Below are 27,126 nucleotides of genomic sequence, written 5' to 3' on the forward strand. Positions count from 1 at the left end.
CAGGGGGTTGGCCATATGCAAGGCAAACACTTCATCCTTGAACTATCTCTCTCTGGATTGTCTTCTAATGTTTTGAAAATACTGAATTCAATGTGCCATATTTAGGTATGCTACTGGATTTTTAGTTTTAGAGATAAATGTCCCACCAGATTAAATAAATAAATAAATAAATAAATAAATAAATAAATGAGTAACAAAAGAGACACACACATATATAAGAACCATACTTCGTGGCATTTGAAAATATGGCCCACATGCCTTTGTAAAACTGTGGACAGACAGACAGATACACACATACACACACACACAGCATCACTTGTGTGAAGAACCAAGTCCTTCAAAAAATGTTCACTCAGCAATTTACTAAAATAGTCAATATACCATCGATGAGCAAAGGTTATATATTTCATTGGCAACTAACCAATGTTGTTTTAGAAACATTTATAGTCTAGTAAAAGACCCCAAAATTATACTCTGGGAGTTAATATTTATAGAATGAAAACAAGACTTCCTCCCCAGCAGTGAGAGGTTATGGGCTTTGTTCTCAGATCAGTCTAGAAGCAAATGATGGGCTTCCACAGGAGACAGTGTCATGCAGGCTGAGAGCCACGGAGACGGCAGGAGTCTGCTACCAATGGAAGTGAGGAGTTATCCTACTGGGAAGGAAGGTGGCACGTCTGCTTCAATGAGCCCAGTTGCATTTTTACACCACCAAATTGAGCAGAGAAAGCCACGGTGGTTAGCTATGCGCCCCCCAAAACCAACTAACTAGCCTACTTCATTTCTGATGTGACTCTTCAGAAGCCTGAGCAAAGAGTAATTTGAAAAATATTTAAATGCCCAAATAGATAATGTAGAACAATATCCAGTTTGTGGCAGTAAAACATTATGGATAAATTAAACAAAACACTCGGATCCATTAGCTTCGAAAGGACAGATGCCACTGACAGTTCACAATGAGACCATGGTCGCAATTTCATTTTTATGCAACAGCCAGAAAGAGTAATACCTGATAGGCTCAAAAAGCCTCCTTTTTAGAAACTGAAAACAAATACCCTTATCTACTAAACTACTCAGTTAAAAAAAGGCGGCATTATATGATGAACACTAGAATTGAACTTTTAGAGGCAAACTTCATGTAACACATACTGATTGAGTATTTATAATGATGCTCACTGAAAAATTCTATCAAGTCATAATGCAACATGACTGCAATTAAAAAAATAATTAAGTGCCAAAGTGAAAGAACAGACAGAAAAGAAGAAAGTAGTCATTGGGAACAAGATGGACAGTGTGAAGTTTAGTTTCCAAAAGAAAATGTCAAAGGGAGCTACCTGTTTACTTGTGAGGAGACAACTGGAAATGTAATCAACCTATTTAAAGCCAGCAAAAGTGAGAGAGAGGCTGAAGCATTAAAGACGCTGTTGAAATTCCGGAATGGCAGGATCCCAGCGTATTGTAGGACAGAAGGCTTTGAGAGGCAATCCAGTCTAATAAGATATTCAAGGATTAAGTCAGTGCTTCCCAGACAGATGTGTCCATGTGCCAGTTGTTGCTAAGCTTTAATTTTTCCCCCTGTAATGTTTAATTTATCACACTGGCGCTTTCTAAACTAGAACATCTGTAAACAAGGTTAAGAATGACCTCCTTCCAATTTTACATTCGTGAACAGTGCCCCTTCTTCGTGCTCTAATTTTAGATACCTTAAAGATAAATAAATCTGTGGAAGGAACAAAAAAGCAGGCTTGTCTGACACTGTAATGTGTTCATCTTGGGCGAATACAAATTTCCTCTCTGCCTAGCTCTGGGTTCACAACTTACTATTGATGCTCAAGCCTATTCAGGCATCTTCCTTGCAGTCAAATGCAATTAAACAAACTTCTGCTAAATATTTAACAGCCTTGTATAGTAATTAGTGGCAAATAATGGGAGCTTAAATTGATAATTGCTCAGAAATGTCCTCTTGCAAACATTACAAATTTCCTGCGCCTCCCTCTTCTCTTAGATTTTTTTTTAATTCCAGTAGGCAGATTTTTAAAAAAGGATTTAGTTAGTGAAACTACCCAAAGTCACAACAGCCCAGCATCTTGCAGTGAAGTTAGGTGGCATTACATCAGTGGCAAGATTTCGTGAGCATTACCGCTGTTTATAAAATCCATTGAAATTTTAAGTTATGTACCTGAAAGCTGTTGGAGCAAGGCATTGATTTAAAAACTGACTGGCAGGCTTAGGATTTAAACTCTGGTCCAGTAGATTCAAAAGGTCATCTGATTAGAATGGGAGAGAAGCGCACGGCATCGTAATTTATATTCAAAGGGCAACCTTTGTAGGGCAGAGGAGGGAGCAAGGGCTCTTTCTGCTTTTCCACTGGATATGGACAGGGATTCCCTTTAACCAAATTCCAATAAATTATGAAAAATAGTTTATTGTACTTGGGAAAAAAGCAAAAGAAATGCCACTTTTCTCATAGTGTATTCTTTTATTAAAAACACCGCTATACTCTCTAGGAGCTAAGCTCTCATGAAGAGTAAGTCAAACATGTTATAAATCATTAAGAATAACAAGCGAACATCTTTGCCCATCATAAGCAACCAAGTGCTTTTCTACTAGGGCACTTTCTTTGGGAAGCAGACATAAAGAGAACAAAGCTGTGAAAGGACATTATGTGGATTTACATAATTGAACTGAGTAGGTCTAAGTGAGTGTGTACATCCATGCCTAAGTAAGCCTGCATGTGCCGGGGAGGGCAGGGACACATACAGGCCTGAGCTCTACAGGTCAAACCCCTGGTGTCTGCCTTTGATCTTCCTGTCTCTTAGGGCATGGAACATGCAATCGGATGAAACCCCAAGTACTCCTTGTTTTAAATTCTAAGAAATTGTTTTGTACAATGCAAATATTTAATAGGCCTAACTCTATTGGGGGGTGTCACCAGTTTTATTAATCTGATTGTTCGCTCATTTCTATTGATATATAAGTATTCTCACAAAACACCCTAATAAATGCAGTTCAGAACCATGACCTTAGAGATAACTACAAAATGTATTATTTTGTTATGAGAACTTTGGAGATAGACTCACTGGGCAACCGTCAAATCGATAAGAGTATTATTAGCTACACTCACCAACTGTATGGCACACCCCAAAACTTTTATGCTATAATAGTTATTTCATACCTGGTTGTACCTTTTGATACCTAGCGCCCCGCCCCCAGCCATTAATCTGTTCTCTCTAAGTTTGAGATTTTGCTTTTTACTCTTTGGGTACTCTTTTGTATCTTTTTACTTTAAAATAAAATCCTACTTCAGATAAAAGAGAAATACAAAATTGGGTTCCAATTTGGTGATATGTTCCTTTGCCTACTTTCTTTCCCCTCCTTTTCCTTGTGTGTGAATGTGTGTATGATAGAAAGGTTTATGTCTCTTTCCCTTAGTAATTCATCTCCTGCTTCACCTCAAATCACCCCAATTTATTAGCCAGCTCACACTGGCACAAAGAGCAGAAATCAGGAAGGCGTATGAATATCTCTTATCCTCTATGTCCAACCTATTTAAACTTTTTGTTTGTTTGAGGTGGTCTCCCAAATGGTGCTCAGGGGACCTAACTGGTAGTGTGACAAGGCCCTCTGGGCAGGCAGCTAAGTGGCAGGTGAGAGGAGGTAAAACTCCTCAGGTCCTGGAGTACTGGGGTGCCACCAGGACCATCCCACCAAGTACTCTTAGGCCCCCAAGAACACACCTGGTGGTACTCAGGGGTCCGTGAAGGGGTCAGGGATTGAACCCTGTACTAAAGCCCCAGTTCACCTTGTTAGGTCTTATGAGAAACTTATATTCTCTCTTGCCCATCATCATTCTTAGCAGAAACCTCCAGGTCCTAAAAGGGCCGATCTACACCATCGTTCCTTGCTTCAGGGACCCACACATGAAACTCCTATCCCCTTGCACCTGTGGGGCACCTCTTCTGGCATTGATTCCAGTTTCTGTGGGGCAGTTTACTCACCCCTCGGCATGCTCAGAGCTACTAAAAAGCCAGCCCTCTAATTCTCCCACACAAAGATGTGCGGTAGCTATGGTGAGAGTAATCTATAACCCTCACATCCTTATATAATTTGCTACTCCAAGTTAATTTTAATTCATTACAATAAAGCAATATAATTATAAAAAAAACTCTTTAAAGTGAAGTATTTAACATGATCCTGGAAGCAAGACAGCCGTGACTAACCGAGGACCAGGCAGCAGGCATGGTGCATACTCATGCAAATTCAAAGGTGAGCATAAACAAGTACACAGGCAACACTGCCATGCATAAAGGGCCAGGCGGCGGGAGGCCTCATTCTAATCAGTCCTCAAAGGAACCTGCCATACAGAAGTGGCACTTATTCTAATTTAAAGCCCTCATGCTTGCTTCAGTGTTGCAAAATTTATAAAAGAATAACTTCATTAAACCGCCAGGCACTTCAAACACAAATGCAAACCAGCCACAACACAGAAGGCTCTGGACAAGGGGAAGACAAGTATTCCCAGAGAGATGTGAATTCTGATATGAAAACAGAGTCCACATTTGGGGGCTTCTCTTTCTGAGTTGGGGAGAGCGGTATCAGACAACTTTCTCTTAGCAAGGACTCTGGCCACATGGCTCTTCATTGGGCCAGGAGGCCTGTTGCTGCGGTGAGTCTGTGTAATGACACAGCAAACCCTTCAAGGCCGTCCACTGAGCTACGTCACATGCAGAAATACATCTGGCAGCACATAAGTGAATTCTAGTCTATGTGCCTTTCCTGCTCTGTAGAGGAGATTGATTCTGAACATACCGCTATTATAGCTCCCATTTACTCAGGTATATATTTCAGACTCACCTAAGTTGCTGAAAAACTAATGTATAAGGTTTCCGCCCCCCCCATCCCTTAACCTTGGTACTCAAGAAAGAAAGCTATAATCAGGGTTAAGTGAAAACAATTTCTGCTAAATCCATGCAAGGCACTGGAGGAAAGTTACTGTCACATCCCAAAAACACACTCTCAAGAAAAGTTCTTTTTTCTCTCCCATATCAAAGACATGCTATAGTAAAATAACTTCAGGCTAGATTCCTCAGCTACAATGTGGTTTGTGTCAGAACACATATCACTTCATGCTGGACTAGCAGTCTATTTCTCAAAATGATTATTTTTGGTGGGGTGGGGGAGATGCAGTGAAAAGACAAATTTAGAAGCCTGTATTAAGAACTCTAATCCTCGAAAGTGTGTCACACTCAAGTCATGCTATTGAGGTACAGCAATCCTGTTCTGTGTTTCTTATCTTCCAAGTCCAAATCCATGCAGATATTTTGGGCTCTCAAAGAAAAGAAAAGAAATCCGTGGATAGATATGAGGAAACTACTTCAGGGCAAAGTCTGTTTTTTGGACAGTGTTTGTGTGGCTATACCCAGCAGTACTCAGGGCTTACTCCTGGCTCTGTGCTCAGGAGTCACTACTGGCAGGGCTTGGAGGAATGTATGGTTGCTAGGGATTAAACCAGGGTTGGTCTGAGTATAAGAGAAATGTCCTACCCACTGTTTTATTGCTCTGACCCCTCGGGATGAAATCATTTAAGTGTCTCTGGAAATGGAAATAATAGAGAACTTTGGGCGCATATGCTGCCTGAGCCCATGTAATGCTTGTGCCCACGTGGCCGAGCACATGTTGTGCCCAAGCACATGTGCCGCCCGCATCTCCCCTCTTGAGATGTGTACTTTCATACTTTTGTGTCTAAAGCTCGGATATGTGTAGGGGCTCTCTCCACCCTTGGAGAAGCCCGCGTTCTCTCTTGAGTGTGTCACTCTTACTTTTCCCTCTCTCTTATTCCTTTGTCCTCCCCTCAAAAAGCCTCTAAATAAAATCTGTTTACTTAAAAAAAAATAATAGAGAACTTTATCGTGGGTGTTTTTCAGAACTTTGGAGGGTTTCCTTGCTAGTGATGTGAAGGGAGATAACAACATACTATACTCATACTAGGAAGACTAAAAAACAGACTGGTATAATAAATGTAAACATTAAAGTGATTACAGTCACCTTATGCATTGTAACATCATTCACATTTTTCTAGTAGAAATAGATATTAAAATGGATTCTGTACCATACTTATGAATTTGTTTTATAGTGTTGAAAGCTACTTTACAATCGCATAATATAATCCATTGGCGAAGGTTAAGTTTGCGTTATGTTTTCTTCCCTGTGAATAAAACAGGACTAATTAGATGGCATGGATGAGCTAAATCATTTATAGGTAGCTTTTATGTAACAATAAAATATGGATTATTGATCTTGTGGAGTTGAGATGCATGACACAAATTGAGTGAAGGCAATGAGAAGCTGAGTTTAAGAGTGTTTTTTATGTGTATCTAAATCTTCTAAAACTGCTTTCATTTTTGAAAAGCCACCTAAAGAAAACACAGATACAGATAGCAAGCAAAATAATTATACCCAGTGCTCCAAAAGGAGACAAATGAAAGGTTAACCCAGAGGTGGGAATGGGAGCCTGAGAAGAACCTGGAGGTGAGTAAAATCCCACCCTTGATATCATCTACCAGGGTGCAAGAACAGTGGGCTGGCTCTTCGCCTGTCTGTGGAGAGGTAAGAGAAAATGAATATAGTAGACTGGGGTGTTCTTTATAACGATCTTGCTAAAATCCAATCTTGTCATAAGAGTAAGTATATTATTGCACGTGGCACTTATAAGGCAGACTTGTTTGAAAATCACTGACTCGCTTATCTCTTTAAAAAAAAATGTATTCAGTGCTGGGGCAATAGCACAGCAGGTAGGGCGTTTGCCTTGCATGCAGCCGACCCGGGTTTGATTCCCAGCATCCCACATGGTCCCCCGAGCACTGCCAGGAGTAATTTCTGAGTGCATGAGCCAGGAGTAACCTCTATCTATGCATTGCTAGGCGTGACCCAAAAAGCCAAAAAAAAAAGAAAAAGAAATAAAAAAGTATTCATCCACCTTGGTTAGAAAAAAGGTGCTTGAAATATGAGGGTCATGTGGAAAGAAAATCTTTGCAGCAAACACAGAAGAAAAAAGCAAGGTAAGTTTGATGTGAAATGTTGAATGACACACCTACAGTCTGCCTTCCCACTTTCCCTGGCCAGCCAGGCCCACGACGATGCTCGGGCAGGCTAACTGCAATTCCTGCTATCTGTACTCTGCTACAAATGCAGTCCGCAAGGTGTCCTAGATGCCTCGTCAACTTCTCCAACATTTCCCCACACTGCTAACCCACTTCCTTCGGATGGCTTCTACCTTTTCATGGCCACAACCCAACCTGTGCCTCTGCAAGGTAGCACAGACCAAAAATGAGCTCTTTTTACCTCTCTCTTTTCTCAACAGTAGCAATGGGTGCAGTTATTTTGGTAGGCCTCTCTCCAAAGCGTAGGTAAGCATACATGGAGCATGTTTTTGAAAAAGACTCCAAATGAAAGGGAGGAATGAGAGATGCTAAACAATGCTGCACAAAGTTGCAGACTGTTCGGCTACAGTCCAGAAAATGAATCCAATTTTTCATTCTGTCATTATAAATATTTCATTGCAAATGGTACTGATTTTCTGCAACTGTGGTTAAGCAAAGGCCCTCTGTGTGAATATTTAAGAAAAAAAAAAGAGTAGGAGGAGAAAGAAGATGAGGAAAAAGATGGAGGGGGAGAATTAAAGGTTAGCAACCAATTAATTTCTTACTTTAAATGTAAAAGATTCGGAGAGAAATTCAACAGTGATGTAGTGTGTGACTCAAAGAAGACGGAAAAAAAAAAACATTTACTCGGCTCTTCTTCTGACAGTTTCTCATAAAATATCTGCAGTCCATCTATCTTTTAGTACTCCAGGCTCCTCTGGAGAGCAGAAAATGGTGGTTTAAAGCTCACTTCAGTGCCAGTCTGCGGGAGATTGCTTTCCACAGGACCCCCGCTGATGGAGGCCTAGGGGAAGAGGCCCAGGAGTTATTCAATCAGCCGGAGACTCTGGGGCGGCTGGGGGTCCTTTGAGGGCTGATTATAAAGCTGCCCTCCTGTTGCCTGCCTCGGAACAGAACGAAATGAGCAGCCTCTTGCTGAGCAGATTCTGCAAGAAGGAATTTCACCTGTCATGGAGTTTGTCAGAATTTCAGGATTTATCTTGGTGCAAAATTAATAAAATACCAACCAGGATTTCAGGCTGACTACTCAGCTGTGTCATCTCCAAGTGATCTTTCACCCAAGAAAACCCGGATGGCTTTTTTGCCCTACTTTTCCTGGGAAGGGTGTGCCTAGTGAGGGGACAGAAGGCCACCTCGAACCTTGGAGCGGCTTCCGAGCCAATTACACATGGGCTGCATTCCGGGTGGGTGCCACTGTCTTAACGCATGACCTCTCACCTCGTAGCCTTGGTGAGTTCCCAGGCCTCTTTGGAAGAAGCCCGAGTCGGAAGCATAAAAAGGCCATTTCTGCAGTTTATAACACAGTAGGTCCCCTATGGCATCACATCTGTTAAATTCATACTCTGGTATTTCAGGGCTGGATTTGATTTATAATTTTAAGAAGGAATCTTAGCTAACAATGGGTGATGTTAAGAGCACATAAGTGTGAAACATTACAAATGAATCTTGGGTCAGATGGGAGGGGAGGGCGTCACTAGGTGCAGTTTTATCTTTTGTCTCACACACAAAGCCTTCCTGTCCCCTTGCACTCTGGGCTCCCAGCGGAGTGTGGGAGAGGGAGGGAGTGTCACAGTGGCCAGGGGACAAGGAAGGAACAAGCAATGTCTGCAGGCTCCGCTGGGGCTTGCCAAGAGTTTGGCACTTCTGCTCATTCCACTTCAGAAGGTGGTTTGCACCACACAAATCACTGCCACTATTTCCAGTGAGGTCCGGTGAAACCCAGGCTGGATCATTTTGAGCGGAGGCTGTGTGTTTAGACCCCAGGCAATTAGCTCTGCATCACAGAGGGGACAGTGTTTGGGGACAGGGTTGGCGTTCTGCCACAGGCTGGCTCAACTCGCTGGACAGAGCCAGGAAATGACTCTTGGATTTGACTCTCCCCTCTGAACTTGGGCACCAGAGAAGATTAATGAGAATCATCATATCCACCTTGGGTCTCCCCATGCTCAGGCTCTGGCCCTTTTCACTAACTCCTGACTGGAAGAGCATCCTGGGCTCCCAGAGTCTGCAATCGGTTTAAGAAATTGCGACGTCTCTGTCCATGTTCTAATCGATGTTTTCTAAATGAGACAGTAAATAACATTGCATTGCATTCCTTCCCGTTTCTCCCCCTAGTTAAGTGAGAATTTCATTAGAGGGCAGGTTTACATTAACAGCAATACATAAGGGTGGGAGGGAAAGAGAGATACAGAGACAGAGAGACAGAGACAGAGAGAGAGGGAGAAGGAACGCTTGAGAGTGAAGGCACAGATGGTGGGTGGGGATGCAGGGTGCTCTCAGCAGGCTTCAGTGGAGATGCATTAACTCCACAGAGGGATGAGGGCTTCCCACTAGCGCTGTCATGAATTATAACTGAGGATGGGAGTGAGCGCTCAGTGCCTGGCTCCCAGCAAAGAGACTGTTCTATTTTCCGAACAATCACCTTTCACCCTGATCAACTCAAAGAATGGCAAAGCGCACTGCTGATAGTTAATGGTATCCCAGAAGCCTTTTATATGTCTAGAAGGCGCAAAAAGTTAGCGGATATACCCAGAGGTGCAAATCAAAAAATTATGAAATTAAGTTTTGGCAACATGGAAAAAGAAATCTTTTACAGGCAATTTGGATGTCCAATGTGAGACAGTCCTCTGCTAGCTGGGGAGCCAGGTCAAAGCAGGGGGCATCCAAGGAGAAAGAAGCCAGTGTCGTGTCGAGGGGCAGACTGGCCCAAGCAAAAGCCCCCCTTTGCAAACTTTCTCCCTATCCAAGCAAGCACTTCCTGCCCAGCCAGTTCCTGCACCCACTCATTCAATGAAGTTATCAATGAAGGAGAACTGTTATTTTAGGCAGTTTAAAAATCTCACCACTTTTAATGGGTTCTTTTAAAAAGACGTGCCTGCCCTGCCTTTCACTCCGGTTTAAAGCCTCGGAGTTGCTGTTCTAAATGACAGCACTGCGAGCACTGCTTTCTAACACGATTCATCTCGCCCGCCACCACGCCTGCCTTGGCAGAACACTGCTCTCTCTCCAATAAGGGGAACTTACTCCTTCATAGCTGCAGGGCAGAGCCTGTTACGAGCTGTAGAGTCGCTGCAAATATAACAATAAAGGATACAAATGTGAATTCCTCTTAAAATACACGCTCGGCTCTGAAGCTGCCTTGCCTTAGCAAACTCGATCAAGAGCAGCCAATCAATCTCGCTCCGAACACACAGGCACACTCGGCCGTCCGTGGGATTGCCACATCCACGGAGTGGAGACGCGGGGAAGGATTCTTTGCTCATTTGGGGGATTTATAGGGGAAGTCCAGGATTACCATCTCTCTTCCCCTAATTGTCCCAACAGCTGGATATGGAATTGGTATTTTCCAATTGTCCGATAAATGTCTGTAAACACAAAGAGTCTATTCTTGGCATGGTCTCGGCTAATGTTGAGGTAACTGATGCACGCGTGGAGCAAACATCTAAAACAGGGGGCACGTGGGGGAATTCCATGGGCCTCTTGGGTTAGAGAATGTTCTAGAGATCTGAATTCCCAGCTCTCTCCAAAGAATTTGACTCCAGAGGTGCTGAAGAGGAGCTGTGTCTTACAGGACAATCAGACCCCAGTCTCCCAGGCCTGAGGGGAGCAGATCTTCTGCCGCAGAGGCAGCAGGCTCTCTTGGCCAAAGAGAAGGTGCCAGCGGGGCCAGCAGACCCCAGCCAAAGCAGAATGTGGCAGAGGTGATGAGCGTTTCCGGGGGGTGGGCCGGGAGGGGTTGCAGAGCTGGCCACAGTGCTCTTCAGTACACCCTAGCTGGATGCTCCACAAAGCTGCACGGATGGCAGTTTGGAGATGGCCATCTGTCGTCATCTCTGGGCCAGACAGAAACTAATGCAATGGCAGATCGCTAACAACAGGGCGGTTGGAGGAGGGAATGAGCCCTAGAACGACGAGGTGGGGCTTCCCTTTTAATAGCGAAAAGCAGCCATTGGTAGGAACATCAAGAAATTAATGGATGGAGAATTTTTAAAAAACTGAGCCAGGGTGTGATAGAAACAATTCGGATGTAAATAAAGTGGTTTTAGTCTCTTGCAGTCACCTCTGTTGCCCTTCCTTCGGTCATATTAGCTACCTGATTCACGCAAATCTGACAACCAGGACACATGGTGAAGCAGTAAGGGCCAAATTTAGAAAAAGGTGAGCCCAGGTTGTGCCTCCAAGCATGCACACACAGATGAGACGTTTATTGGTACAAAATGGGTAATTGAAAATGCATTTACTCATTTAGCCCAAATGAGTTCATTTTGACAATCACACTTATCTATCTTCCTATATGCTTGCTTAATTTCTAGATGTAGTTTCATTACAAAGCAAAATAAAGCGACTTCACCTTTAGACACACTATGAATGATTTAACATTTTAGACCTCCCTTCCTCCCTCCCTCCCTTCCTTCCTTCCTCCCTCCCTCCCTCCCTCCCTTCCTTCCTTCCTTCCTTCCTTCCTTCCTTCCTTCCTTCCTTCCTTCCTTCCTTCCTTCCTTCCTTCCTTCCTTCCTTCCTTCCTTCCTTCCCCCCTCCCTCCCTCCCTCCCTCCCTCCCTCCCTCCCTCCCTCCCTCCCTTCCTTCCTTCCTTCCTTCCTTCCTTCCTTCCTTCCTTCCTTCCTTCCTTCCTTCCTTCCTTCCTTCCTTCCTTCCCCCCTCTCTCCTTTCTTCCTTCCCATAAAGAACAATCATAATGTGCTATCATACACATGATAGAAAAAAAGAGACAGAGGGAGAGGAAGGGTGAAGGAGAGTGAGTGAGCAAGAAAGTGAGAAAACAAAAGAGAAGACAAGAGAGAGAAAGCAAGAGGGAGACTGAGGTTAGCCATGTTCTATTCCTCTGTCTGCATGATTAACTTTCTGCCTTTAGTGGTAAAGCCAATCAATCCTGATTGAATTATCCAATATTAACAGCTGAAAGTGATCAAAACTAATGGTGAAAACACAACACCTATCAATAAATCAATGCAAATGATTCAGTTCCTGGAGATCCTATCAAATAAAAGAGAGATCAATTTTACCACTGAGCAAATTAAGTGGAAGTTGCTGTAGCACCAATTCACTCCAAAAGCATGGCAGACCCACAGAGCAGAGAAATGAGGGGGTAGGGAAACGAACCTGTTCCAGAACTACACGGTTACAAGTTACGCTCAAACAAAGCTGAGTCCATGGGATGTGTTATATTTTAAGCCCCAGAACAGGCATCAGAGGCCCAAAAGATTATGGGAAATGGCTAACAAAGGTATTGAGCACAGACCACCTAGGAGGACACAGGCACCCCATCCCTACCCCAAACTGTCATTCCAAATGACCAGTATGGAACCCAGAACTGTCAGTTTGTGATGGGTGAATATTGGTATGTTCTGAATATGTGTACGGCAACTCTGCATCAATGGAAGACCTCCATTAGTACCTGCTTGCTCTAACTAAACACACTTCCAAGGAGGCTGTCTTTTGTGCACCAGAAGGCCTGAAGCAAAAGGTGCATCTGCACCTGTTTTGCAGTAACAACATCAGAGGTCTCACCAGGCTCCTTCCCCAGGAGCTACTATGTCCAGCTTGGACACTATTCAAGTCATTCTTGCTTTCATTCTATGTTAGGGTTTTTGTTTTGGGGAAGCAAGGTAGTGTTTTTTTTAATTGAAACTTATTGAGAAAGATGTAAGAGGAGAAAAAAAAGAGGAAATGTGTTCAAGAACACAGGCAGCAAAGAAACAGAGAGACAAACCAAGTGGGATGCATACTCATGAGAGAACATGGCTTGGAGAGCAAGAGGGTGAGGCTTATTTTAGTTTCTGTATTACCATTTGGAGATCATGTGACAAAAGGCAAGGCAGGCAGGATTTTGAGTCTTGGTAGTTGGCCAAATGAAAGAAATTAGTAGAATGAAAAAATGTCAAACTCTGCTAGAGATAAAAATGAAATAACTGAAAAATATAGAAGAGGTGTGGAAAAATGACTATGAGGGGCAAAATAGCTGTAAAAGTATCTCAGCTCTACCGTGAGCAGTAACACATATTCTCCAATTCTTCTTGTGTGCAAAATAAGATCTTGGAGAAAAAATAAGTAAAATAACTTCCTTTTTCATACCATTGTTATTTCTAAAGTGGGAGATTAAAAAAAAAACACATTTTATTTTGGCCTTCTGTCCATAATTGAGGAACAGGGTGGGGAATCGGCATGAGGAGAAGTTCAAGTGGCTTTGTGAAGGCATTTCTAAAAACAAATATGGGCACATCATTTTGGTTATATAGAAATGAGGAAGAAAAGAAAACAAGACTCATCTCTTAAGAAGAGAAAAGTTTAAAATAAGAATTTTTACCTGGAACCAATGAATATGAAACTAAGTCAATATTTTAATGGGAAATTATTCAGTGAACTAGAATGGAAAACTAAGAAAAATTCTGAAATGTCTCGGATACCTGACATTTTCAAGTAATTATTATTATTGACTTTGTTGACTGAAGTCAGTATCAGAGAAGTGGAGAGAGATGCAGGGAACTGGAGTTTGTTTAGCACCAATTCCTGCCTGTACCGGGCACTTGGTACCAGTCACTTCATCCACTGTGTTGTCCCCAGGATCGGGGGTGAAAATTCAGTTTCTTTACAAGCCCCCTTTATAGATGATAAAACTATCATCTCAGAATCAACTGCTTATAAACCCAAATCAAACTCTGGTGAATTTCTTGCACAACTCATGTTCCTTTGATTTTTTTTTTCTTTTTGGTTATGGGGTGATACCTGGCAGTACTCAGGAGTGATTAATAGTGAGATGCTGGATTTTGGGGGAAAGAATTGCTGTACTGGCAGCATTTCGGGGACCATGTGGTACCACAGATTGGATATGGGCCTCCTATATCATATTTTTCCCTGTATGAAGATATCATAGAGAAATTAAAGCAAAATAAAACAAATTAAAAACCACTAAAACATTTTTTGGGGGAGAGGTGGCCACACTTAGCCATGCTCAGAGCTTACTCCTGGCAATGCTTAAGGGAACATATATAGTGGGACCAAACCGGGACTGGTCATGTGCAAGGCAAGTGTGTTATGTACCCAGCCCATGATGACACTTTTTGGGAGGTAGAGGTACACCCAGAAGTTCTCAGGGCTTAATCCTGGCTCTGCACTCAGGGATCATTGCTGGTGGGGTTCAGGGGACCATATAGGGTGCTGGCAAATAAACTCAGGTTGACGGTGTGTAAGGCAAGCATCCTGCCCACTGTACTATTTCTCTACTTTTCCCCATAAGGACAGTTTAAAAAAAACATTGACCATTTGAGAGTATATAGATAGCTAATTCTTCCACATATAAAGATATCAAAATCCTGTGCATCCTTTGAAACTAGCTTGAATGTCTCCCACATGCTTTCTTGATTCTCCCAGCTGGAGAATAAACATCTCTTGGAACACTTGTAACAATTTATTACATATTACCTCATAATAGTTAATCATATGCATATCTCATCTTTTCTAGTAGACTCTAAATATGATGTATTTCTAATTATTTTTTTGAGAAGTGACAGAATGCTTAGGACCATATAAATATAAAATGATTAAATAGATTATATATATATATTTTAACTAATAGATATATTTTGTTTCCTGAAAATGGCACTGGACAACAGGGATATATAGTATGGAATTTGTGATCTGATTATTAACAAGGACTTTTAAATATCACATCATGTATTCTTTAATAATTGAGATGCCTATCTGTATCAAACTTGTTACAAGGTTAGTTTGGGAGCAAGGAGTTAAATCAGCAAGTGACCAGGTCAGTAGCAATCACATTTCAGAGCTATACTTGTCTAAGAAATTTCTGTTGTCTCAGAAATTTCACCCTGGATAAAGTAATTCATTTTTACTTTAGAAATAGAACCACAGGTGTATAAGAGGTGTACAGTAGGTAAGGTACTTGCCTTGCATGTGGTCAACCTGGGCTCAGTTCCTCGCATCTCACAAATCTCTCAAGTCTACTAGGAGTTATCTCTGATGGAAGAGCCAGGTATAAGTCTGAGGGGAATGCCCCCCAAACAAAACAAAAACAAACCAACCCATGAAACTCAAGCTTCAATTAAACTGCACTATGGAAAGTCTGCATCAAAATTAAGTGATTTAGTGAAAAAGAAATTTGAAAAGAAATTAAAACTGTTGTAAAGACAACTATATAATTAAACTTCAGTGATATCTGAAAATCTTGGTGTATGCCTCAGAATGTTAAAGTACAAATAAATTTTGAATACAGTGGAAAATACTGTATTTATGAGCTAATGAAGGTGAGAAAAGGCAGCGTGTCAAAATAATATTAGGTTCAAGAGGAACTGAAATACTGTATCATAAATAGCTCATCTAAACCATTTCCTTTCTCCACAGCTGCAAGTCTCTCGATGTCCATTCAATTAATAATATGATGTCTGAAAACACTTTCTATGGGAACCTATTGGTAGTAGATGGTTTGATCACAGCCATTGAATTGCAGCTTTTTTAGAGGCACCAATTAAACAGTAATTACTCTATTGGAAGAGACTGGCCTATTCAACAGGATTTTTGCAAACACACTACTTGCTCACACCTGTATAAACCACTCTGAATACAAATATGCATTGTAGGATATTATTCTTGGACCACACTATCCTTCTCTCAAGGCAACTTCCTTAAGTTCTGCAAAAAAGTTTTGAGGTTTATTAGGAAAACATGTGAAACATTCAACATATTCATTCACTTTTACAATAACAGAATGTTCATTTAGTTCAAATAATGCACTTATTTCAAATCACATCTTCCCCAACAGCTTTCTAGGTGGCCTTTGAAGTATATTAGAATTCCTAGCAAAAGAAGAGGGAAACCTCACCCAGAGAAAAAATATATAGTCTACTAAGAATTATACACTGTATTTTTCTTAACTGGCATTTAGAACTGCTTTTCAGAAAGCTTTATAGATGATGTAATGAAGATAACTTACTCCATGGCAAAAGGTATCTTTGCTTGAGTATTCCATAGAAACAGAGCTTTGAAATTCTAAAGGGGATTGGTTTGTAAAGTCCAAAGAATGATGTTGGAATCCTTGATCACTGGAAGGGGGACAGTATAAATAACTAAGAATTATCTGGTTCTCTAGCTGGCATCATAGGCAGTGTTAATAAAAACCTTTGGGCCAGAGTACAGTGAATATGTTATGCCCTGCACGTGGCAGACCAGGGTTTTATTTCTGGTACCGCACATGGTTCCCTGACTACTGCCAGGAGTGGTCCTTTAGCATAGGGCTGGGAGTAAACCAACCACCACCAGTGTGGGTAGGAAGGAATCTGGGAACCCTAGTGGAGGGAAGAAGACAGGAGGTGGGACAGATGCTTGACTACAGTATGTCTAAATCTGAACTATGAAGGACTGTCAGTCATGGTGCTTCAATACAATTATGAAAAAAAGACAGAATAAAAAGATATTTCAGTGATTGTAGATATTAAATGTGTGGTAAGGTTGTAATATACTAACCATATGTACTTGTCTAAGTAAGGAATAACACATATATTCAAGCCTAAATATTAAAATCAAGCAAATATACATGATTCTGAGTTGTGGGACTATAAATGTTATGTTCATAACTGTGCATAGTGAAATGTCATATATTTTCCCAGACAACATTCAAATGAAAGTCGCAAATATTTTAAGAGATTCTTGGCTTATACCAGTAGTTCTCAAAGTGTGGTGTAGGTATCTGGAGTGGAAGATCTTCTTGACCCTTTCAAAAACCAAGACTACTGGAATTGAAGAGATAGTACAGCAGGTAGGGTGTCTGCCATACACACAGCTGACTTGGGATCAATCCCGGAAACCTCCTATGGTCCACTGATCCTCACCAGGAGTGATCCTCGAGCACAGAGATAGGAATAAGTCTGCTGGATGTGTCTCCCAAACAAAATTAAGACAAATTGCAGACAAATTGCTTAAGACAATTTTCCAATATATGAAGATACTATTTGCCCTTACTTCATTATTTCACATGGGGAAAAAGGAATTTTCTATATACTGGGCATATGATGTTATCAACCCTTTGACAGCTAATAGAATTGTTAGCTAATTGACAGCTAATTAACAAGTAACAATTTGTGCATTGTTATGATTTCATTTCTCAGTTTTGATTTCTGATATGGAAAATAATAACAGATAATAGCCACAAAAATAGAAGCCTTTTGCTATTGTAAATGATATTTCTGGGTTTGTTTTTGTTTTGGGTTCACATGTGGTAGTGCTCAGGGCTTATTCCTGACTCTGTGCTTAGGGATCAGTCCTGGCTAAGCTCCAGGAACCATATGTGGTGGTTCCGAGCAAGACAAATGTCCCAGCTGCTGCTCTGGCCCTTGATATTTTCAATGATTTTTAAGTGTAAAGACTTCTTAAGATCAAATAATTATAAACTGGTAATCTTTACTGGCTCCAGAGAACAGTAAGTGTATGTTTCAGAAGCCCCTATAATAACCTATAAAAGAAACCTGGAGTCTAGAAGCACATGTTTAACTATTTTATCTGTTTAACAGTTGTAGTCCACTGCCATAGAGTTGGGTTATTTTAATTAAAGATAATCAGAGGGAAGTAAGTCTGTATTGAAATTATGGAACTCTGATTTTGACTATTTAATTCTGTTTCAGTTTACATACTATGTAACAGCATCAGAATATCGACTGGCCATACCCTTTATAGAGTTACGAATAAATGAATTGTCCCTTGGTACCCATTGCACTAAGATTATATTTTTTAATTAAAATTTTTATTATAGGTCAGGTGAGATGGTAACAATAGTGCTGAAGTATTTATATACGAAGTTACTGTGCACCAACACTACCGAAGTGCCTGTGACTTTGTCCCAAAATATGACATTGTCCCAAAGTGTGATTTTGTACAGCTCTTCTTGTCTGATCTTAAGAATCTATCTTCAAACAGATAATTTGATAAGAGACTTCTAGGCAATCATTTAACTTGGTCTATCTTTTATATTAAATTCCCCAATAGGTGATAAAAAGTAAGAGAGCAGCTTGAACTTTGGACCAGTGACACATATGACAAGTACATGGCTCACCCATTATTGAGTATTTTTTATTTCACTGCCTTCCTTTGATATTTGTTCACTGGTAGAATAACACCTGAGATGATACAGTGAAAATTACTTATTATGACACGAGATCCATATAAATCTGGCTTTTTCAGAGCCCAAGGATGTGTAGAGCTTGTCCAGAGTCAGGGACAGAGGAGGAATGATGGGCTGGATGGGCCCCAAATCTCTTATGGATTTAGTGATATTGTTACTTCATGGGAAACAAAGTTACTCATCAGCCCCATTACAGACTAAGTAAGATTATCGCTAATGATAATTATCATAATAAAAAGACAACTGAGTGGAAATCCCTTAAAAAACACCTCCAAACATCTTAAAAAATGTTATTCATGTCATTGCTTTAGAAAATTGAGAAAAATATTATGCCCATTCTTCACATGAAGTAATGAAAAACAAAAACAGGACATTTCCCCTTAAAAAATATCTACATCTATAAAATGGAATTCAGGTTGTTGACTCATATATTTAACCACTAGTCCATTGCTAAGAATATCCCAAATATTCTGCTACATTTCATAGTACACACACAATATTCAAACGTATTATTTCATTTTACCCAAAACAACCCAGTATTACATTTGTCTCTGATTATTCAAACATGAAGTTCAGAGACACTGGACAAGTGCAAGGTCACATATCTAACAAGTGGGCCATCAAGGATAGAGCCCATGTTGGGTGTAAAACGATTCAACTCCAAGGCTGTTGTGAAGGAACAATTATGCTATTCCGTTAAGTGAAAGAAACATATACAGCAAAAGTAAGGCTTCTCTCCTCTTTCTCTCCCCTTTCAGTTTTAAGCCCCTCAGGACAACAATAACCTGGACAGACGACCCTCCAGCTTCAGGCCCACAGGGAACAGAGCATGAATAAAACAGGACTTGGGAGAATGGGCCGTGACAAGTGAGGTGAATGATCCCGCAGTCCAATAAACCTGACCCCTAAGTCTATCACACTGGGTCAGAAGGTCCAATTATAGGTCTGTTCTAGTTCTTTTCATGATTGACAGCAGCCAGAGGCAAATTTACTCTGGTGTCTGTTAATCCAGTCTCTAATTTTCCCTTTGCCCCGATCCGCACAAAGCATCATGGTGGTCCAGGATGAGCGATACTGTGAAACCAGATTTAAAACACCCCTGTCTCCGATAAGAAGAGCAACTGAATTCAATCCCAGCCCTCCTCATGGGGACATTACCTGCAGCTCTGTTTGGAAGAAAAACTTCTGTGGACATTGTGTGCAGTCATAAATCTTGTCTTCTTGTCCATGGGCAGAGAAAATATGCTGCTGCAACTTGTTTGCTTGAACAAACACTGAAATGATAAAAGGACAGTGAACTTTGGGTTATTTTCTTCCTGAAATGCCCTGAGCTAATGTCTCCCCATGAACAGCCCCAGACAGAGCGGACTGCACGGCAAACCTTCTGGGTGTGACCATGCCCTGGGCCTGGGGAGAGCTGAGCCACATTTACTCGTGGTTGGCTCTCTGGCTTTTGTTAAGAGGCACTCTACCGAGCACCTAATTCAACCCAAACAGCAACAAAGCAAAGGTTGATGGAGGCCCTGCTCCCTATAAATCTTTGAAAAATAAAGCCCCAAATTGTCAAGTGCACAGCAATGTCTGAACAGAAATGACTCTTATTTCTCAGCAACCCACAGGTTATGAAATCATAGATGCCAAAATCCTGTTTATTGTATTTGCCTAAAGTTATTGCTAGCAAACAGTTCTCTATTTAAATGTGTTAATGCTAAAAATTATATCCCACAGCTACTCTGGGGCACTGTCTATAAATGTGAAACAGAACGGCAGGTAAATTCTCTTTGGATACTTTAAGATCAACTCAGCCTACACACTGAATGCAAGGGTTTCAATAATATAAACATGTTCAATTTTAATGACTACAAAACAAGGCCCTAAGACTGTGTAACAGTTTACCTAGGAGACATACTATTAATAATTAAATTGTATATGCCAGAGGCAGTGTTTGGGTTGGCAGAACTGACTTCTGATGGATGCCTGGTGCACTGTGACCTAAAAAAGTTTGCATCTACAATATTAATCTGTATAGGCAGGGAAAGGATTTATTAAAGATGTTGGCATTTGACTTTGACTCCACTCTAATCATTAAAATTATTCTAATTGCCAGCCAACCTAAAATATTAGAATATTGTTCTTGTGAGTCATACATTTTAATCACATTTCTCATTACTTTAAAAAACTGCTCAGATTTCTTCTCCCACCTAACGTGCTTTATATTGAAAAGCTTTCTTACTTTTTTTTAAAATTGTTACTTCTAAAATTACTTCAAGATACACTAAAACAATTCACGTCTGGCGGCATGGAAAAGGCAGACTGTTCATGATTAATGTATTTTTGTCTCTACCTACATTCACCAAAAGAAACAGGTTTTTTTTTCCTTTTTACACAGACTTCTAACTAATCACCACATAACTTAGCACATTTTATGAGGCTTCTGGCCACAACATGAAAGAACTATTTTATTAGAGGGCTTGATCACCAGATCTATGACCTAGTCCTTTCTAAGAACCCTTATGAACTTTTACAAAACACCCTGACACCCTATTCATATCTTAAGATAACTGTCATTTTAGAGTAAAATCATACCCCTCTACTTTTAAGTACAGATTTGGAAGAGCAAGACAATTATTTCCATAGGAAGAAGTGGCCAATGGAATTACTGAAGCGGCAGTGTCTAAGCACACTTGGTGTGACTTGGGTGATGGTGCAGAGACCGTGGGTTATTCTTTCCAATTTTATTACAGAACAGAAATCTATAGGCTGAAGGCAATGAGGGTGAATTTGCAAATCAGGAATTCAGTTTTGAGGGAAGGATATATTTTTATTTGGACTGGAAGGGAAAGGAGCCCGGAGGGGCTTGACCACGGAGTACAAGACACATGCAAAATAATCACAAAGGATTTTCCAAAATAACTTTGCTGTTGTTGGGGAGTACTAGAAATGTGTGTGAAGCCCAAGGGGGTTCCAAAGATAATTTTTGATTTACATATTTCGTGCTGCTGAAAATGATAATGCTTAATATCAAAGTATCTTCTTAAAAGTGTAAACATGCAGAGACTTCTACTTAAAAAAATCCAATTTCAAGGGAAATAAATGCCCTCTCTAAACTGTATTCTAGGTCAAGGAATTTTGAACGTTTCAATAATATTGTTTCTCTGTTTTGGAGCTACCTCAAGTTGTGCTCAAGGTTTACTCCTGGTTTTGAGTTCACAGGTCACTAATGGCTGTGCTTAGGGGAGCATACGTGGTGCGAAAGATCATGCCCAGCCATGTGCAGGGTAAGTGTCCTACTCTGTACTATTACCTCTAGTCTCCAATCAACTTTAAAAATTTCTTATGGAGCATGTGATAAAATCACTCATATTTCAGTGACAGATGTGAGCTGGCAAAACAGCTGTACTTTTTGTTGAATGTCCTGATTCAAGAGCAACTCTGTGAAGTCTTTTGCCTTAATGAACCTTGAATGCTGAGAACAGGCAAGTGAACAGAATATGGAAGTCACCTTCCAAATGAAAAAGTGCAAACCTTGTAGAGAACTAGAAATGCCATTTGTTCATCCTGATAGTTAACCTTCTTGCCCATTACAGCCTTAAGTAGACTGTGATCAATAATGCTAATGAGTAGAAATCAAACCATCTCCCCAAATGGAACTAAAATTGTATCTGTGAAAGACCATAGCAATGGGAAGCATGCTTTGGCAGGAGATCTATGCTGTGTGCAGGAACTGCTCAGTATTCCTGAGAAAACCTTCCTACCTGTAAAGCAGACAGGGCATTTGAAGGTGCCTCCCATTCCTTCAAAGCTGTGCTCTATCAGGTGGCACTGGAGTTTGGCAGGAGAGTCAAAGGTCTGACTGCAGAGTTTGCATTCATGGTTCAGTCCTTCATCTGTAAAGAGAAAATTAGGACAAACGTTGAAATCCATCAAACCTTTAATAGAATAGAGACCACTGTAACTGTGTACATTAAACTGTTCCCATCACCTAATATATAAATAGGTAATATACAACCTACATATATGTATACATATATGTGTATGTATTTCTGGTTTCACATAAATTTGAAACATATCTGGAATTTAAAATCCAAAGATAGCTTGAAAGTCAGACTTCATCTTAAGGCAAGGCACTTTATTGAGGTTTGAAAGTATAACTGGTGTATTAATAATGAGTCATCTCTCATCTCTAGCACGATTTTATGGGTTGTGTATTTCCATAGTCTTAAAATAAAAGGGCCGATTCAAAGACTTTCCCTCCTATGTTTATCTAGAAAGTTCTATATCTAACTGTAAGGTATGCAGTGGAACTCCTATTAGTACAGATCTTTTATTTCTGGCTTCCAAAATTTTCTGAAACATTATTAATGCTTATAGTTTGAGTGTCTCTGCTTGGTGCTCCTACTCCCTAGTAACTTCTCAGTCCATTGCTTCCTTAAACAGTTTCAATTTTATCCCCCGATTTACTCCTCCTGTCTTTCTCTGAAAGCACTGTTAAGAACTGCAGTCTCTTTTTTGATGAGTTCAGACTTTCTTTTTGATATCATAGTTCGTAGAAAAATATTTCAATATAGTTACAGTTGCACCCTAATATGGACAGTTTATTATAGACACGGGTGAATTTTCCACATAAATGTTTATGAAATTAAAATCTTAAGGAGTATCTTAATTATTGCAGCTTTCATCTAGAAGAAATGAAAACCAACTGCACTAGCACAAACACTTCTTGACTGTTTACTATAACTCAGACACAGTTGTTTTAAAAGTTTATAGATGTGAGTTCATTGGGTTTAATAACTATGAGGAATATTACTCCCATTTTACGGATGAAACCCAGGGAGTTAAAATAATTTTGTTCTGACTCATAGGTCAATGCTTAGGAGAGTCATAACTTAAACTCAGGCAACCCAGAGATCTTGGACTAAGCATCTCTGTTCCTGATCTTAACAGATATGCTAGAGCACACACCATCTATTCTTTTTTTTTTTTTTTTTTGGCTTTTCACGGGTCACACCCAGCGATGCACAGGGGTTCCTCCTGGCTCTACACTCAGGAATTACTCCTGGTGGTGCTGGGGGACCATATGGGATGCTGAAAATCGAACCCGGGTCGGCTGCATGCAAGGCAAACGCCCTACCCGCTGTGCTATCGCTCCAGCCCTGCCATCTATTCTTAAGCCTAGATTTCCTAATTATTAGGAAAAGGCAGGGCTAAAGGCTTGCCATCGAACCTGGTGGTTAGTAAGCTCTATGTTTATCTTCTCTTATTTGTAATAACTAAAAATGCTACCAAGGAACATTTGTCAGTTGTTTTACATCTGAAATGAAAGGTACATTTATACTGTGTATAGAAAGTTTATAATTCAAAATAATTTTCCTTTTTGGGGGTGAGGCAGTCCCTCGCTCTGCTCAGAGACACCTTCCTGGTAATTTGCAGAAAACCAGAGGGTGATTCAATACAGGGATCTGAGGAGACAGTGCTGCCTGGGTCCTGCGGTGCCGGGGCTTAAGTGGATCACCCTGGCGGTGCTCACACCTGGTGGTGCTCAGGAACCTTAGGACTACTCCTGGTGATGCTTAGGGAACTACGTGGTACCTGGGATTGAGCCAGGAAGAGTCCCATGCAAAGCATGCACACACCTTACCCTTATGCTCTCTCCCGTCTCTCAGAGATTCTTTCTTTATAATTCAAAACAACATGCAAGTAGAAGTCTGTAACCAGCTGATATTATCAGCAACTCAAAGACCCAGTTACAAAGTGAATTATTATTAGCTACCTAGGAGTAAAATCATTCTATTTGTATTCCTAATCTTTCTTCTCACACAAGTGTGAGTCTTTAGAAGCAAAGTGTTGGAATTTGTAAAAAAGAGAAGCAAAGCACTAATTAAGCCACCCAGTACTGTCTACATTTCACAAGAGATAAAAACCTACTCTGTATTTGGGTGGCACAGCAAATTCCTTGATTATAATTATGTAAGAAGGAGTTTAATTGTACATACTGACATGACAAGGGGTTATACAAAAAGCTTTAGGGATTATATAAGATCAAGGGTTTTTTCATCTATTTCTTTCTCTTTTTTAAATCCCAAAGTAAAAAATTTACCAAAATTTGATATTAGGAACAGAAAGAACTATTACTTAGCATAAGAAATTGAGTCAGTAAATTAATCATCAGAAATTCTGGCCTATTTTAAAGACATATTTCCTTAATGCTATATATCTTTATTTTGATAGTGAGACTAATTTTATTTGTTCTGATTTCACACTAAAAGTACTGTACTTTTCACAATAACCAAGAGTAGCCCATTCAAATGAACAGGTGTACACATATTTTATAGAATTCTTAAATGTGCGATTTTACAAACTTAAGAATATATTCTTATATATTTAATAATTATGTATGTAATTGTATATACTATATAAGAATATACATGTGTAATGTATATTATATATAAATTTAAATATATGTATATATATTTATGTATGCCTGGTCTCTTTTCTCAGAAATAGTTATTGCTATGTGACACAAGAACATAAAGTGAATTATGCAAGATCATCTCTAATGTGATGTTAGCTTTCTTGACTATCAGTATATTGTTTGAAAAAGTAGTAGAAGGAAAAATAAATAAGATATATGTGTATCAGCACAAGAACTGCACTAGTATCAATTTTTATTTTCTGTCCAAAGAACAGAGAAGATCCAGCACAAAATGTCAAATAATTCACATTTAGCTAAGTGAGTTGACAAAAACGTGACATGATCATAAAGTATTTACCCTTTATTACTAGTGCAGACTTACCATGTATGGCTCTAACAAACAGTTTGTGATGGAACTAGGTGGCGGCAATGATTATAATAATAGTATCTAACAATCAGAACTCTTATTTTTTTAATTTTTTTTGGCTTTTGGGCCATACTTCATGGTTCTCAGGACTTAGTCCTGGCTTTGTGCTCAGACATCACTCCTGGTAAGGCTCAAGGGACCATATCGGGTGCTGGGGATTGAACCCCACTTGACCGTGTTCAAGACAAGTGTCTTACTCAATGGACTGTCTCTTCAAGAACTCTTTACAGTTCAAAAGCATTGCAAAATTGGAAGAAGAAAATTGGAAGGTTTAGTTGCCCTTATAAGTTACATAATGTGGATTTTCAAACCCATATATTTCCCACTAAGAGCAAAAGCCAGTGTACTCCACACTGCCCAGGTGAACACACCCAGACACACACTCCCCTTTGTTCCTTCCCTACTTACACTTGCCTAAGACCACAAGGTTGAAGTAGAAAGTAAATAAAAGTGATGATGTGCAGAACTGAAATTGTTTTTATAACTGGTTAACTGAATGCTTCTTATTTATTTTATTAAATCAAAGTAGGTGAGACAGGTGGAAATTAAAAAGTCATAAAACTTATAATAATTTCAAAGTTTTTTCTTATTCAGAGTGTCATTTACTCAGCTCTCATATAATCAATATTTATATTGTGTGACTAAGAGCAGTATATTAATTTTCAATAATTTTTAAGAATATTATTGAGAGATGTGATTAAGTCCTAGTTCCTTTTAAAACTGAGCTTCTTTCCTTTTAATTCCTATCTGGCATAAGGTAGTAGTAAAGAGCAATAAAGTATCACTGTGATTTTAATTTAAAATTAACATTTATCAGGTGGCACTGTCTGTACCTCCAGTTTCAGGAGAATTTAAGTTTTAGACTCAGGCTTGTATCCACAGACCCACAACTTATGTCATGCCTCAACTTCCTAAAGGTGCCAAAAGCTAAAATATTCAAATAAAAACCCAGTGTTTAGAGAGGACAGAGAAAGAAATCAAGGGGGATAAGAAGAGAATAGTAAGTAAGGGGTGACTAGTTATCAGAGCTTCAGTTATACTGGTGTTCTGGGTGAGGGGTATGGCCATCTATCCAAACACAGACTCAACAACACTGAAAACATGAGATCTCAGTTGCAACCACAGGAACTTTGTAAAGTGCCTGTCAAGGTGACAGGTGAGGATGGGGTGGGGAGGGAATATGGGAACACTGGTGGGGGGAAGTTGACACTGGTGTGGGATTGATGGTGAAATATTCACTGTATCACTGTATCACTATGGTCCTGTTGCTCATTGATTTGCTCAAATGGGCACTAGTAACGTCTCATTTGTCCCTGTCAAATCCTGATCCCTGTTCAGAATAAGGGGAATGAAGTCCATTATTATTACTGTATTTGGCATATCGAATATGCCATGGGTAGCTTGCCAGGCTCTGCCATGAGAGATTCTGCATCGCTCTTTTCCGGGAGCTTTGTTTCATAGTCTCTGGATCTTGGCTGTGTGACTGCCAAGCTACTGGAAAACGGGACCTGGGTGGAGGAGGCCCAGTCCCGATCTGAGCAGGCTTGGAGATCTCAGCCACAGGTCCAGCATAACTGGGTCCCTCTGTTGGTTCCTTCATGGTGAGGCTCATCCGAGCATGTGGAGAGTGGCCTTGAGCATGGCTGTGGCTGGATTATGGAAGTTTTCGACTGCTGGGGCTCTGTTTGGGGTGGGTAGGAAAACTCAACCCACCCCGCTCAGAGGGGCCCCAATATTATATGCCAAAAACTCAACTATAAAAACAACTTTGTAAATCACAGTTCTTTAATAAAATAATTCTATCAAAATAACCATTTCTGTTATATGAAAAGGTAGCAGCTGACAGTAGTTGGATAATACCGTCTGACTCATTTATTAAAAAGAGATTCAGAGTTAATTGATTTAATAACCATTACAATACTCCATTAAGGATATAACAGGCTGATGTAGCCCTATTTTTTTAATTAAGAGTCACAGC

The 27,126-nt window shown here is 40.2% G+C and overlaps 1 protein-coding gene across 3 annotated transcripts in view; it reads right to left on the reverse strand.

Moving 5' to 3' along the window:
• The window catches only part of ZNF521 (zinc finger protein 521), a 300,533-nt gene that overhangs the window by 11,636 nt on the left and 261,771 nt on the right, over positions 1-27,126 (reverse strand). For all 3 annotated transcript variants that reach the window (XM_055129073.1, XM_055129074.1, XM_004606027.2), the window contains 2 exons: positions 22,065-22,196; positions 19,468-19,583 (listed from right to left, as the gene is read on the reverse strand). In XM_055129073.1, the coding sequence (XP_054985048.1) occupies positions 19,468-19,583; positions 22,065-22,196 (248 nt within the window). The remainder of the gene's footprint in view (positions 1-19,467; positions 19,584-22,064; positions 22,197-27,126) is intronic.

Source organism: Sorex araneus, chromosome 2 (assembly GCF_027595985.1).
Source record: "Sorex araneus isolate mSorAra2 chromosome 2, mSorAra2.pri, whole genome shotgun sequence".
NCBI classification, from domain to species: Eukaryota; Metazoa; Chordata; class Mammalia; order Eulipotyphla; family Soricidae; genus Sorex; species Sorex araneus.